Below are 16,478 nucleotides of genomic sequence, written 5' to 3'. Positions count from 1 at the left end.
GATCCGTTGCCAGACACGGAAAAAAGACAAAAAAAAAAAAAAAAAAATAACAGCCACCTCAAGAACTATACCAATGCACCCCTTGATAGACGCTCAACCCTAAAGATTTAGGCTAGGTATTTCAGATTAAATAAAAACATGTTTTTAATGCAGCATCAACTTTTCTCAACAGATGGAATAGCTGAATATAAAATGGCAAACAAGTATTTAATAAATTAATGATCCCAAGAAAGGAAAAGACATTTATAGACAAATATTTCCTCTAACAACAGTAATACAGTCTTCCTTCATTATCTGTGGGGAACTGGTTCCAGGTCCTTCTGTGAATACCAAAATCCGTGGATGCTCAAGTTCCTTATATAAAATGGCATAGTATTTGCATATAACCTATGCACATCCTCCCATATCCTTTAAATCATCTCTAGATTACTTATTATACCTAATACAATGTACACGCTATGTAAATAGTTGTTATACTGTGTTGTTTTACTTAATTAGTCTTTTTTTTTATTGTTGCATTTTGGTTTTGTTTTTTCAGATATTTTCGATCTGTGGTTGGTTGAATCCACTGATGCAGAACCACAGATGAGAAGGGCTGATGTTTTAGATATCCTGTTTTATATCCTACACATATTCCTGTCATCTGTGTTTCCCTGGGCAAGTCACTCAATAACCTGAAGTTCAGTTTCATCACCTAAGGTATCACATATTTGTCATAAGGGTTAAATGACATTACACATGTCAAATGCTTTGTAAACAGTAGATTTTTATACAAATATAAAGTTATGCACCTTCACAGCTATCACTCCAGTAAAGATACTTATTCAATGAAACAAAACATCTATAAAAATTTTAACAATGTATAAATATACTCATAAGATAATCTGCTGATTAAAAGATTCCAACAAAGTTTACAGTAACTACAACAGAATTTACAGATGCTTTCAATTGTCTACAGACTGGTTTAGTTTAGTTACATATATTGCTTTGTTTGAAGAAAGATCATTAATACAAATTCATGATTTACAATACCCCCCTTATAGCAAAAAGAAAAAAATAGATTCATTAAATAAAATGTCTTTCAGGCATTTATTATGCCAACTATTTAAATGATTATTCTTATTATGACATAAGAATAATACTCTTTTAGTGGTAAAAGATAGATTTTATTAGCCCAAGGACCACTGAGAAGCTTCCAGAAAGTTCCAAAGTAAAATCTGGCTATCCTTTCCATAAAACAAACAGAACCACAGCAATCTCTGGGTATCCCTTAAACAGAAACTATGATGATTCCTTTTATAGTAATTGGGACTTAAGTAAATGACTTGTTACAAATAAAAAAAAAAAAAACAGTAATTTAGAAACTAGTTAACACCACTGGCTCATATTTGGTTTTTACTTGCTTGTCTATGTCTAAGAAAAAAAATTACACCACGTATTAAAACTAACAATTATTTCTAACTTATACATTAGCCAAAGTGCTCATTCTCACCATGGATGCAAAACTTACTTTTGAAAATTAATCTACAGAAATAATATGTAAACACATAGAGTTTTGAGACAGACTAAGAACATCCTCCTATGTTCTACGGACAAAATGCAAAGATCTCCGTTACATATGTAAATGAACACAAAAGTTTCATTAATTTCGGATATACTGATATTACATGACTATGTGCATATATATGCCCACCATAAAATAAATTTTGACAATGTTTCTAGTGACACCATACTTTCTAGCCCCAATTGCCAGAAAGAAAATAAAAACTTAATATGAAAACTACTTTTTCTTTTTTTAAACAAAATTCTTTAGTGGAAAAACAAACCCAAGACTCCTCTTTGCAACATGGACTGAGCTCTAAAATGTTCAGGGCCAAGAATCTCTTCGGTTATTCCCCAATGTAACAGAACATATAAGCTTCCTCTCTATTCAGGAACTCTGATCTTCTCCAGTGTTCTACAAAAGAGAAAAAAATCCTTAATAATCAATGTTATTTAACTTCAAATACCAAATGAACATTAGAGTGCACATACACAAACCTAGATGGTATAGGCTACTACACACCGAGCCTACTGCTCCAACCACCGTTCTATATATACGGTCCTTGGTTGACCAAAACATTTTTTAGTAAGTCACTTAACATCTCAGGGCTTTAGCAATCTAAAGTATAATCCTTGAACCAGTGTATCAGCACCACCCAGAAACTTGTTAGAAATGCTGATTATGAGACCTCACCCCCATGAATAAGAAACCTGGGGATGGGGTGGTGTGTGGGTGGAGCCCAGCAATCTTGTGCCCTCTAGGTGAGTCTGATGAATGTTCAAGTTTGAGAACCATTGTTCTATATAACACTACCTGTTCAGCCTACTGCGCTAAACAAATGTGAGATGTTACTCATATTAAGACCTAGTCAATTTTCCCAAGAGATCTAACCAGTAACTATTTACCTATGACTACCTACTTATCCCACAGAAACCCCTGATTTAAACCCTCATATTGGGGAACTGTAGTAAACCTTTCTATTCTGGGGGGGGGGAAACATGAGTACTTTAAAATAATCTTTCTTATGTTTCAAAACTTGTTCTTGCTATAAACCCGAAAACCACAGAATATGCATTCTTCAGGAACATTCGTTTAAAGCCACCAGAACTAATGGAAAGCAACTGACAATATGTTTCTGGAATGTCCTAAAAGCTTCCAAAGAGCAATTAAAACATCGATACCACCATCCCATATTGAAGTAACCACGTCTTAACACAACTTCTGTTAAGAATAATAATTTCATAAAAATTAAATTCTACAAGAGTTAGATATCACTGCATTAGTCTTTAATCTCACTGATCACATCCATAAAACACTTACTTGTCTTAAAAACTGCTTTCCAAGATACGAGGTAGCCAAGCTGGTTAAATTCTTTCTGCTGCCCACTTTACATCTGATGTAACCATATAGGTTGGCACCTTGTAGCACCACACCCATGATAACCACTGCCTAGAACAAGGAGAAAAATAATCAATGGTTACCAGTCTAAAATTGACCTTTCTCTATGCCATAAATGGGATAGGAAGACTGTCATGAGTGCAAGGCCAGGGTTGTGACAATGACACTCCTTAACTTGCCGGAAGAGACCTATCTGATGTGCGTTCTTACAAGGCACTGAGTCATTCACCCAACAAATATTTATTTAAACACAATTGCTACATATGTCAGGCATCATGCTAGTCCCTGGAAGGGGGAGCTTTCTCTCTCTAATGTTTCCCATAGGTCTATAAGGAAAAGTAAATGAGACTCAGATAAGACTCATGTTTATTATTCCTTTAAGAATCACAAAAGATCAGTCAAAAAGTGGATCAAGTTCAACAAACTGAGAGGAGGCAGAGGTGAATCCCTGCTCTATGCTAATGCATGTGACCACTGGCTTCTGGAAAAGGCAACTCAGTGCCCCAAGGCAGAAATCAACAGGTGTCTGCCTTGGGTGGGGAGGGAGATGAATACCAGGAGGAACCACACTTTTGCAGAGCTGTTTATTTCTTGTGGCCCCAATGGGGATCCTATATGTGACCCCACTAGAAACTCAAGCCCACACCTTAAATATTACGGAAGAAAAATTAATTAGGACAATGTTAGGAGGCCCCAAGTTTCAATATTCTAGAACAGAGATTGGCAAAGTTTTTCTATAAATGGCCAGATAAATATTTTAGACTTTGTGGGCCATATGGTCTCTGTTGCAACTACTCAACTCTGCCATTCTAGCCCCAAAGCAGCCACAGACGATATATAAATAAATGGACATGGCTGTGTTCCAATAAAAATTATAACAAACAGGTGTCGGGCTGGATTTGCCCTGCAGGCCATAGTTTGCCAACCCCTGTTCTAGAATAAACAGCTCATCAACTCTTCTACTACTGAAAGTGTTAGCCAGAAGATATTTACATCTGTGAAAAGCAAAGCAGCTATACTAAGAATGTCTTTTTCCAATCCAAACTTATTCTCCTTAGTCCTTAATAAGCTGTACAGCCAATTTTAACCAAGTCAGAGGATTTAAATGTTTAATTAAGGAACAGGTTCAAATTCCTAGCAAAAGAAGTGGAGCTGGTACTTTCTGTCCTAAACTTACGTTTCATGGAAATAAACACATTAGTATTATACAAGGTTGCTAGTTACCTAAATAAACATAAAACTATATTTGTATTTAAATAAATCTCCTTTAACTTCCCATTCTTCTCAAACTGGGGTGCTCCTGGGTATGTATGTACCAACACACCAGGGGCACCTGAGTTCACTGAGCAGCATAAACTTTACTCAATGGCAACACATTTTTAAATGAACTTCTAAGTTAAAACAAGCAGACGTCTGGTTTAAAATGGTGTGGTGAAGTCAGACATAAAGATCTCCCTCCCCTTAAGATAGAGACAGAAAATAGGTTTTTAAAAAAAAAAAAAAGAAAAAAAAGCAAATAAGCCAGTATGAATAAATATAAAAAAAGGCTGCTGGTCAGAGAAAGAACCCGCTTGGTGCAGCTCTACACAGCTCCTAACTCTCCAAAGAAGGTCTCAGGGAAATTTCACTAATTACCTCCCAACAACTTAGAGAGAAGGAAAAGGCCAGAAGACAGAGACAGCCCTAAGAAAAAAATTGCAGAAATAGCCACAACAGCAGAGACTCTTCCCAACCAACAATAACCCAAGGAGGTAGGAAAATCCCTGCAGCTCTGCCATGGTGGTGCCTCCCTGGTGGGAAGAAGACAAGAGAGGAAGTGCAGGAGGACTGACAATCATGAATGAGAGCCGATCATCTTTAATAAAGAAGCGAGGTTACTGGAGGCTCATGGAGAGCATGGGGGAAGCCCCCTTCCTGTCCTATGGTCTTAACATAGGACCAAACTGTCTTTCACATAATCTTTCCCTGTCCTGTTTCAGGGAAGTAGAAACACTGCTAGAGAAAGACTGGGCTGATTCTCCTGGATGGATGTATGCTACGGCTCCTGGGTCTTACAAACGATGTAACACAGGAGGGTAGAACCAGAATAGAGTATACAGCCAGCCAGGAGACAAGAGCTCCACTACGTAAGAAAAGGACAAACCCAGACAAGCCAGCCAAGGCAGCCCAGAGCCTGGCTGAGTTCTCCTCCTCACACCTGCATCTCCAGGCCCCAAACACAGCATTCAAATACTAGCTAGGAACAGCGGCCACATGCCTCACACAACCTGGGAAGGCAATCAAAGAGAATTCACCCACGCTAAACCAGCAGAAAGAAGAGGTCTAGACAAAGCTGCCGCTGTAAGCAAAATGGATAAGGAAAAAAGGACAGGGATCTGCGCAAAATTATAGCAAAAATAGTAAGAAAGAAATACAGTATGCAAAACATGGGTGAAGAATCTCTTCTGAAAGAAATATAATCCATCAAAGTAGAAGCATTCCTAGGAATACTTCACCCTATAGAAGAATCTAAAGATGAGAATTCACAGAGCATGAAGGTATGATAAGACAACAGGAGATGGATATGGAGCTGGCAGAGCTAAAGAACACAGAGAAGCCTTCGCTGACCCCACTGCCTTGTACCATCACCTCTCTAACACCCCCTACTATATTCCTTATCATCTGTCTACCCTCCACTAGAACAGAAGCTCTATTGGAGCAGCGTTCTTGTTTATCTGGCCCCTAACTATACCCCAGCACCCAGAACAGCTATAACACGTGGGGAACTCTTAAAAATACTTGCTAAATAAATAAGTACAAAAGAAAATGATGAAAGATTGAAGCAACTAGAACACAGTAGATGAGAACTGATTAAAATGATCCAGTGCAGATATAACTGGTACCTCAAAATTAGAGATGTCAAAAAAACAGAACATAGACAAATGTAGAAACTTAATAGAAGACAATTTTCCTGATTCAAAGCAAAACTTAAGCCTGCATGTCAGAAGGGCACATGACTTCCAGAAAACTCAATATAGAAAGATAAATGTAAGGGCCAGCCCATGGCTCACTTGGGAGAATGTGGTGCTAATAACACCAAGGCCAAGGGTTTGGGTCCCTACATAGGGATCGCTGGTTAGCTCACTTGGGAGAGCGTGGTGCTGACAGCACCAAGTCAAGGGTTAAGATCCCCTTACCAGTCATCTTTAAAAAAAAAAAAAATGAAAGATAAATATAGACACATCCTGGTTATGATATTTTAAAACGTCAGGAACAAAGAAAAAAAATTCCTTAGAGCGAAAAATTATTCACTTACTTACATGAAGGTTAAATTAAGCCTGGCCTCAGACTTCTCCAAAATATTCAGTATAAGAAAAAGATGGAGTGATGTCTTCCAAAAAGAAACTGTTACCCAAGATTACTAATAAGGCCAAGTCATCATTCAAGAATAGTCAATAAGCCCATATTCTTAAACATGAAAGAGGTAAAGAAAAGTAACACCTACATGTTCTTTACAACACTGAAATGTAGCCAACCAAGAGGTAAAAGGAAAAGTTGCAATAAAGGCCTGGTGGTAGACACTAAATCGATGTATTTAAAGAATAGACCAAAGACTGAACAACCAATCAGAAATATCTTTTCAGGGCCGGCCCAGTGGCGCACTGCTATAGTGTGCCGCTTGGGAAGCGCGGCAGCGCTCCCGCCGAAAAAAAAAAAAAAAAAAAAAAAAGGTAATTATTATAAAACTTGACAACACAAAAATAACACTGGAATGAACAAAAAAGAAAGAAAGATAGGAAGGAGTATGAGTGTTCATTTTCTTCCTTTTCTAAATAGTCTCAAGTCAATAAACAGGCTTAAGTATGTTACTTAATGTTATAAAGAAAACTACTAAAAGAACTAAAATAAGACTATAATAAACAAAAGTCCAGAAGTAGGAGCAGGCAGAAGTGGAAGAAAGCACACAAGTGTTACTCTCCCCCTTCATGGTAGGAAATCCACTAATATCGAATAAACTTCCTAATCCATGAAAGAGGATTATGATACAAACATACAAAGTATAAGGATGCTACTAGAAGAACTGAAAATAGACAATAAAGCTTCCAAATCCCAAGAAGAAAAGTATGCATGTATGTGTACACACAGAGAATAAGAGAACCTATACAGCAAAATAGGAACAAGGAAATACTCAAAATTGGGGAAAAAACATAATTAAAGCCAAAACATATCTGATATCAATAAATACTAAATAGAATAAACTTAACTATTAAAAAGACAAGACTCAGTTTGGGTTAAGCAACAGAATGCATTTTCCAAAGATGTCAGCAACAATATTGCGCCTCTTGGGAGTGCGGCGGCGCTCCCGCCGAGGGTTCGGATCCCATGTGGAGACCAGTTCCCAGTCACTGGCTGAGCATGGTGCGGGCGCAACACTGAGGGTTGCGATCCCGTTGCCGGACACGGAAAAAAAAAAAAAAAAAAAAAAAAAGGTAATTATTATAAAACTTGACAACACAAAAATAACACTGGAATGAACAAAAAAGAAAGAAAGATAGGAAGGAGTATGAGTGTTCATTTTCTTCCTTTTCTAAATAGTCTCAAGTCAATAAACAGGCTTAAGTATGTTACTTAATGTTATAAAGAAAACTACTAAAAGAACTAAAATAAGACTATAATAAACAAAAGTCCAGAAGTAGGAGCAGGCAGAAGTGGAAGAAAGCACACAAGTGTTACTCTCCCCCTTCATGGTAGGAAATCCACTAATATCGAATAAACTTCCTAATCCATGAAAGAGGATTATGATACAAACATACAAAGTATAAGGATGCTACTAGAAGAACTGAAAATAGACAATAAAGCTTCCAAATCCCAAGAAGAAAAGTATGCATGTATGTGTACACACAGAGAATAAGAGAACCTATACAGCAAAATAGGAACAAGGAAATACTCAAAATTGGGGAAAAAACATAATTAAAGCCAAAACATATCTGATATCAATAAATACTAAATAGAATAAACTTAACTATTAAAAAGACAAGACTCAGTTTGGGTTAAGCAACAGAATGCATTTTCCAAAGATGTCAGCAACAATATTTCCTATTCCACATGCTCTTCTAGAACCTTCTTACTCCCCCATCAAGAGGCAGAGCCTGATTCCCATTCCCTTGAATGTGGGTGGGTGGCAAAAGTGATGCTGTGATGTCTTAAGACTAGGCTGTAAAAAGCAATTCAGCTTGCAAACTGGAATATCTCAACTGGAGTCCTGAGTATGCACATAAGCAATCTGACTTCCCGGAGTCCACCTAAACTCAGCCATGTGGAGAGACATGTGGGGCAGCCAGGGACCTCAAGAAGAAGAGATGTCTCGCTGCCCCCAGCCACTCCAACTACTGTCTGACTACAACTACTCAAGACCCCAAGCCAGAATCTCCCAATAGAACCCTTCCCAAGATCCTGAGCCACAGAAAACTGTGAGATAATAAAGAGATTGTTATTGTTCTAAGTCACTAAGTTTTGGGGTGATTTGTGATGCAGCAATAGATAACTAGAACAGGTTACCAACCAACATTTTCAGATCATTCTATTACGGGCACTAATACCCCAAAAAAATCAGTGAAATGGGGTCTTCCACAGGATCTGCTCTCCAGTACTTAGAAAAAAGTAGAGCTGGGAAACAGAACTAGGGAAATACACGATGAAGCTGCCTATTCAAGTAGGTCTCTAATGCCGAGGGCATAGGTGATTGCTTATGGTGACTACTCATCTGAAATTGTGATGGACTAGTCAAAAATTCTACACTGATACTCACCAACCACTTCACTCTGAAGGAGAAGAGAGCACTGAAGGCAAATATCACCCACAGCACTGGACAGGCAACAAGTCCTAGCCAAAAGATTCTAGACTCAGCCTCTGAAACACTTTTATTCTCTTGAGAGGATGCCTACAAAAGAACACAAATTGACTCATCACTGTTGTGAGATTTATCAGTAAAAACTAACATTTTTAATAAAAACATTACCCTCAAATTCAAACATTAACACAGACAACCCAAGTCCTAAGTTAGAACCCCCCAAAACAGTGGCATTACCAGTATTGTACTTTTAGAAACTGATTTTAGTAATTCAAGAATTTTGCATTTTCAGGGCCGAATGGACAGTTTATAAATACCCAAGACAGTAAAGAGCAGCCCCTGATAGGCTTCTATTAATTCTTCTTGCACTTGCACTGTTTATTCATAAGGAAGCTTTGAATGATAACTTTCTGGGCAAGAATTTTGCATTTTCAGGGCCGAATGGACAGTTTATAAATACCCAAGACAGTAAAGAGCGGCCCCTGATAGGCTTCTATTAATTCTTCTTGCACTTGCACTGTTTATTCATAAGGAAGCTTTGAATGATAACTTTCTGGGTGAAGATCAAGGATATCAAGGTTATAGTCATCCTGGAGACTAAAAGGTCGAGTCGGGGTCCAGAAAAAGGAATGGAATCAAGGGGTTCTGAACAATGACCAAAACGTCTCAGCAATAGCACTACTATGGGTTGAATTGCATCCCCCCAAAGTTTAATGTGTTGGAGGCTTGGTCCCCACTGTGAAAGTGTTAAGAGGGTGGGAAATCTTATTGTGGTAGCTGAAAGGTGGGGCCTTGAGGAGGTAGTTAGATTGTAGGACCATGCCCCAGTAAATGGATTAATAATGGTGGTCAGGGGTGTCGTTCTGAAGACTTTAAAAGAAGAGCACGTGAAAGTATCTCTCTCTGCTCTGCCATTTTCTGCCATGTGAGACCCCAGCACTGCTGTCATCAAGCCACCACCAAAAAAGACCCTCACCAAATGTGTTCCCTGGACTTTGGCCTTCCCAGTCTCCAAAACTGTAAGCAATAGATTTTGTTTTCTTATAAAGTACCCAGTTCCAGGTATTTTGTTATAAGCAACAGAAATGAACTAATACAATCACCCAGGAATTTATAAGAGTGGTAACTTTATAATATTAGGGAATACGGGCTCACCGAGCACAATGCTGCTTTCTGAGAAGTATTCCTTGTCAAGGCCCTCCCAAGCAGAAGACAACCAACTTAACTGGTACTGTCTCTAAGAGTTTTGTCCCCTGCCTTCCAAACTGATATCCACAGGGAAACTGAATGTTCACCGTAACAGACAAAGGTCCCCCCAGGGCTCAGATTTTCTATCTAGTTGCAATCCTCCTTTTTTCTGTCCACAACTGGAAGATGACCAGTTGGAAACAAAGACGGAACAAGATTCAGAAGCAGTTATCTGCTGGACATAGAGGGTTTCATGGAAATACCCAGCAAGGCAACAAAGCTGGGGCCATCAGAAAGAGATATTTTATCAGCAACGCCTGAAAGGCAGCTTATCACACTGTATAAACTCTGACCCAATGTCCTCTCAGAGGATGTTGTCCTATACATGCCTTGTTTCCAGTCTGAACTAGACAGAAGAATGTAGTAAGTTTTAGAAGGACATCTGGTTTAGTACTGACATGCTAAGTAATCTGAGGTAGTGCTTTTAATCTCAAATACTTCATCTTTAAATATTTAAATGTAATCTACACATAATTTATTGTATGATATTATTTTAAAAAAAAACAGTTTACCTTCCTGGACTCAAACACCCAGTGGCTCTTTCCGTCTTCATCAATATGATTCCACCAACGTAGGCCAACCATTAGTCTACCTGTGACATTCTGATAAAGATTAACATAAGCACACCCATTTTAAAACCATTATTTAAAGATCTACCATAAGGTCATATCTTAGTGCAACATTTTACAAACAAAAATCTCCAGCTTTACCTCCATAATATCCAGTTAAAGACTGCTGTGTATCAGGCCTGGCTAAAGGATTAAGTAGTAAAATGGCAACAGCAGGACCAACGGGGGTGGAGGGGACAAGCCAAGCAAATAAGTCTAACCATATACATTACCCCCACTCTTCTCCCTCATGAACACTTGTCCTTTCTCAGCCTCTTGCTCTTTGGCTACTGCAACCTACATTTTCCCATATATCCTGACTGCATCTACATAAATTTTACAACTGTATATCCCCAAAAATGGTCAAAGACCCTGACCCTCATTCAATCCCTCAAATGTACCAAGCTTTTTTCCTGCTAACTAATGTAGTGAATTAATTTGATAGCTTCTCTAATGTTTATTTACTCAAAAAATATTTACTGAGCACCTACTATGTGCTGGTAATAAATGGTTACTAACAGATACTACCCCCGTCCCCACAGAATTTCAAGTGCTGTGAGGAAGAGAGGCAGTCAACCAATGAACAAATGTACCATTACCAACCGTGAAAACTGCTGTGTAACAGGGAAATGTGATGTAGTCTGGGTATCTGAGAATGACTACCTGAAGAATCAAGATTTAGGATGAAATTTAAAGAATATGTAGAAATCAATAATACAAGGGATGTTTAATTAGTGGTATCCATTAATAGATTCAGGGGTTCTGTGAACTTGGATGAGGAAAAAAAATTATCTTTATTTTCATTAACCTCCAGTTGAAATTTAGCATATCTTTAAATTACAAATGTAGACAATAAATCATGAATGTGGTCAGAAGTGACAGTACCCATGACTCTGTCACAATAAAAACCACAGGTATTTTTCATTTTGTACTACACTTGTTGCAGATATCTCAAAATATTGTTTATGATCATCACTACTCTGAAAGTACAGATAGATGTTCCTCAGCTTACAATGGGGTTATGTCCCAAGAAGCCCATTACAAATGAAAAATGTTGTTAGTTGAAAATGCATTTAATACCCCAATAAACTCATCGTAAAGTCAAAAAATCATAAGTCAAAGCACTGTTTAAATTGGGGACTGTCTGTAGTTATTAGACCTGCTGCTAGATCTTACTATTAATGTGTTCATAAAGAAGTACACAATACTAAATCAGAAATTTACCTCTTTAATATTTTTAAATTATATTTCAATATAAGTGACTTCCTTTGTAATCTGTCTCTAAAAACATTATTCATAGCTTCATGAGACTATGAAGGGGGTCCACGACACAAAAAAGATTAGGAATCCCTGTACTGAGGTAACGTGGGAGCGAGACGAGCATCCCAGATAGAACAGTAGGCACAGAGACCCCTAAAGAAGAAAGTAAAATATACGGATTTATGAGACTTGGTGATTAACAGAATATGGGATAAGAAGGAGGCAACTCATACATTTCTGGTTTGCTCAAGTAAAAAAATTAGTGATTCCAGGCCCTGTGAAAAGGAACAGTTATGGAAGAAGAGTATTTTGGGGGCGGATGATGACAAGTAGTGTCTTACACATACTGGGTTTGAGGGCAACTCATACATTTCTGGTTTGCTCAAGTAAAAAAATTAGTGATTCCAGGCCCTGTGAAAAAGAACAGTTATGGAAGAAGAGTATTTTGGGGGCGGATGATGACAAGTAGTGTCTTACACATACTGGGTTTGAGCTGCCTCCATCACACCAAGTAAAAATGTCAAGAAGACAGATAGGGAAGTCTGGAACTGGATGAAGACATAGATTTGGGAGTTAACTCAAATTACAGATCAGCAATCAAAATCAGAAGCACAGACAATACTTCTTAGAAAAGGAATACAGAAGGAGAAGAAATGGAAGAGCCGTAAAGACTAAAATTCATATTGTAGAAATGCTAATATTTAAAGGATGAGAAAAAGAGAGTAGCTGGCAAAGGAGACTGAGAACTGCCAGAGGTCTATTTTTTTTTTTTTTGACTGGTAAGGGAATCGCAACCCTCGGCACGGTGTGGTCTGCACCACGCTCAGCCAGTGAGCGCACCGGCCATCGCTACATAGGATCTGAACCCACAGCCTCAGCACTACCAGCACCGTACTCTCCCGAGTGAGCCATGGGGCCGGCCCTGAAACCATTTCTTATACTCTTTTCTATCCGCTACAGCAGGGTTTCAACTTTGACACAACTGACACTTGGGGTTAGATAATTCCTTGTCATGTGGGAACTGTCCTGTGCATCTTAAGATTTTTAGCAGCATACATGGCCTCTACCCACTAGATGTCAATCACAATCTCCCCACCCCCAGTTGTGACAAACAAAAATGTCTTCGGTCATTTACAAATGTCCCATGGGGGCAAGTTTGCCCCTGGTTGTGAAATACTTCCCTAGAGCACCCACAGAAGCCTTTGCAAAAAGTGGGTATTTTTTAAGTATTTGCACATAAACCGTTCTGGGACCTTACCTAGAAATCATACACAGCATACCCAGAGGCGACTTTGAAGCAAAATCAGTGGTATGGATTAGAAGGAAGATGTAGGGTCTATGGCTACTAGTCACTTTTGTTTATTTATTTAATTTTAAAGTTGACGTAGGTTGACATATGGCACAGACAACTAGGTATATAATAACCTACAAGTGATCTAATATGTCTAGCACTTTAACACAGATGAAGCCAGAAATAATAAAAAAGATAAATTAACACCAATCCAAAATGCTCTCATATTTTTTTTACTGTTTAAATGTCATTTAATCTCACATTATACAATTTTAAAATAAAAACAATCAAACCTACCTTAACTGCCCAAAAGTCACATGACAACAACAAGATAATTGTCACCATGCAGGCAATAAAGCTGCTGCTGAGCAATTCACAGAGAAGATACACTATAATTGCACTGACTCGAAAGAATAAATGGAAAAATGATGCCACTGGATGTCTGAAAACCAAAACATAATAAAAGAAATGCAATTACATTTTACTACAGGTACTAGCAGACACAGATGAAAAATGTTTTAGCCATGGCATAACCACAAAGAGTTTTGTCAAAATAAAAGAGATGACTGGAAGAAGCAAATCAACTACTGTTCTTTTTCCTTAAGTCCTACTATTTGACTAGGCCCCGTTGTCACAGAAAATACACTATGTAAACAGGACTTTAACACCTCATTGGATATAAACTTTCACAAAATATATAATGAGAATCTTTACCTAGCTTGGAGAAAGAGGAAACTATAGTCTTAGGATCTAAATCCTATTTTCAAATCATACCAAAAGAATTCCTAGGCCCTCAGAAATCACTTCAGAACTTAAGACAAAGTCACCATCAGGTAGAATTTTTCTGTTTTTTGTTTTTTTAAGTTTTATTAAGGTAAAATTCACATACCATACAATGCACCTATTTAAAGTATACAACTTAATGGGTTTCAGTACATTCACAGAGTTGTGCAACCATCACCACAATCGATTTAACAACTCTTCGTTATCCCCAAAACAGACTGCACCCACTGGCAGTCATTCCCCATTTACCCCCAATTTCCCATCCCTAGGCAACTATTTTCTGTCTCTATAGACTTAATTATTCTGGACATTTCATATAAATGAAACCACACAGTATGTGATCTTTTGTGACTCGTATCTTTCACTTAGCATAATGTTTCAAGGTTCAGATAGAATCTGATTTCATTAAGTAAATTTCTTTAAAGAGAACTAAATTTGGAATAGAAATACGTTTGCCTTCATATTTTCATGTTATTTATACTAAAGATGTAATTCTGAAATTTGCAAAATAAACCAAGATGTGATGTATCTACCGTATAAAAAAAAATGGTACAGTCTTGGAAAACAGTAGCTAGCCTGGAATTAAAAACACAGGTATTCAAATAATTGGATTTGCTGATTTGAAAACTCAGAACTAAGAAAAATTCCACATGTCAATTAGTTCTAAGAATATCTAAAATGTCATCTTTGTCTCAGACTAAATACAAACTAGTAATATATGAGGTACTTCAAAAAGTTCATAGAAAGATTTGTATTATGTTTAAATTCTATTTTTCCATGAACTTTTTGAAGTACCCTTGTACATACAATATTCACAAGCACATCCCAACCAATCTGCCTTGAACCCCATCAGCCAGCACCAGTCTGTGGATAGAACAGCACTGGACACTAATGCAACTTGTGTAACTTATCCTCATACCTGATTTTGGATTTTTTTGGTCTATTAGTTGTCTCCTCTTCCGCATCAAACAGCGAAACATCTTCAGTGTCATCATTACTGTCCTAGTAGGAAAATGAAATATTCATGGCAAAATGAAATTCAGTATTTACATGCCTGCTACATCCAAGACCACACTCATCAAAACGGAAGATTAAATTACAACATGGTCACAGCCATCAGGAATTCACAACCCAGGAAAAGGGTACGTGCAGATCCTTCACCCCAACCCAAATCATCTGGCAAAACCCCACACAGTAATCCAAGTATCAGCTGACTCCATCCATGCCCTGGGGCTGCTGTGCCCTCTGAGAAAACACTGGGGTGCAGATGATGCTCCTGCAAACTATCCTCAGTTGCTCTCCCAAGTTACAGAAAGCTGAGACTACCGGAGATAAATTCAGTGTTTTTGGCTTCTTCACAAAGTCATCTGACTGCACCCTTGTTTCCATACTCTTCCTCACAACTCTTTCTCCCTTTATCCAAGGCTAAGCCAATTATTTGCTCAGAATCCTTTCTTTTCGTGCCTCGTCAGAGGCTTGTTCCATAATTTTTCCCTTTAACACTTTCTTGTATCTTCAGATCTTTCTGTTGGATCTTTCTAATTCCCGCTCTACTCTGGCCTCTCCTCCCCATTAGCAAGAGCAATCTCCCCAACATGGAAATCACACCATGTCACTCCCTCGACAAATGTTTCAATGGGGTCCCTACATGTACAGGATAAAAGTCAACTCCTTCACATAGAGCATGTAAGATTACACAATCTGATGCCCACTCCCTGCCTTCTGACACTCCTTCCCCTGGGCACTGCAGCAGTAATATTACTACACGGTCCCTGAGAACACTAGTCTCTCCCTTCCTCCTGTATTTCAAAGTTTTTCTCTACTCAGAAAACTCTTCCCTTCCCCATCCCCTACCTAGTTCACCATCAGGCAAATACCAAATCATCCTTCAAGTCTCAGCTCAAATACTGAAAGAGCTGAGAAACTTCCCCTGAAATCTCCATGTTCCCCCAGCCCTTGGACAAATCTCCATTTGAACAATTATCTCAGGGTATTCTTACTGCAAGTCTGCCCCTCCTACTAAGCTACTGGAGGACAAGGACTATCTTCACACCGTAATAAGTCCTGGTGTCTAGCGGAGAACCCGGCCAAGTGGTACAATATTTGTTAAAGGCAAGAGTGAATAAACAGAGGAGGCAATCACCTACAGACTTTGATCAGTGCCAGGAGAAATTCAAGTGCAAATGGGAGCAAAGGGAAGGAAGAGAATCATTTCTACCAAAGAGTTCTGGAGAAACTTCCTGGAAGAGAGTTTACCAGTTGGGCCTAGACAACGTAAGCCTCCTGTTCACTCCAGTCCCTCAACTAGGTAGATTTTCAAAGGCATAGACATGGGGATACACAAAGTATATATAGGGAATGCCCAAATAGCCCACATAGTAGGTGGTGGGTGGGAGAGGTGGAGTATGAGCTAAAACTGGAAAGGTAAAATGGATTCAGATATATGTGACCAGTGGTGTCAACCTTGACTATAGACTGGAATGCTAACACACATGCACACGCGCACACACACACACA

At 38.4% G+C, this 16,478-nt stretch overlaps 1 protein-coding gene across 2 annotated transcripts in view; it reads right to left on the bottom strand.

The window, feature by feature from the left end:
• Positions 1-746: 746 nt before the first annotated feature.
• Positions 747-16,478, bottom strand: part of LOC103592998 (Golgi apparatus membrane protein TVP23 homolog B) — a 21,182-nt gene continuing 5,450 nt past the window's right edge. Inside the window, exons 2-7 of one of the 2 annotated variants that reach the window (XM_008575911.1) lie at positions 14,881-14,963; positions 13,476-13,620; positions 10,532-10,621; positions 8,730-8,861; positions 2,864-2,992; positions 747-1,957 (exon numbers count right to left, since the gene is read on the bottom strand). In XM_008575911.1, the coding sequence (XP_008574133.1) occupies positions 1,931-1,957; positions 2,864-2,992; positions 8,730-8,861; positions 10,532-10,621; positions 13,476-13,620; positions 14,881-14,963 (606 nt within the window). In that variant the 3' untranslated portion in view covers positions 747-1,930. Of the gene's footprint in view, positions 1,958-2,842; positions 2,993-8,729; positions 8,862-10,531; positions 10,622-13,475; positions 13,621-14,880; positions 14,964-16,478 lie in introns of those variants that run through there. The other variant, XM_008575912.1, reaches the window with a different exon arrangement.

The sequence above is a fragment of the Galeopterus variegatus genome, unplaced genomic scaffold, assembly GCF_000696425.1.
Source record: "Galeopterus variegatus unplaced genomic scaffold, G_variegatus-3.0.2 Scaffold1255, whole genome shotgun sequence".
NCBI lineage: Eukaryota > Metazoa > Chordata > Mammalia > Dermoptera > Cynocephalidae > Galeopterus > Galeopterus variegatus.
Note: the sequence above shows the minus strand (reverse complement) of the source record. Positions and strands in the feature narration are given on the sequence as shown.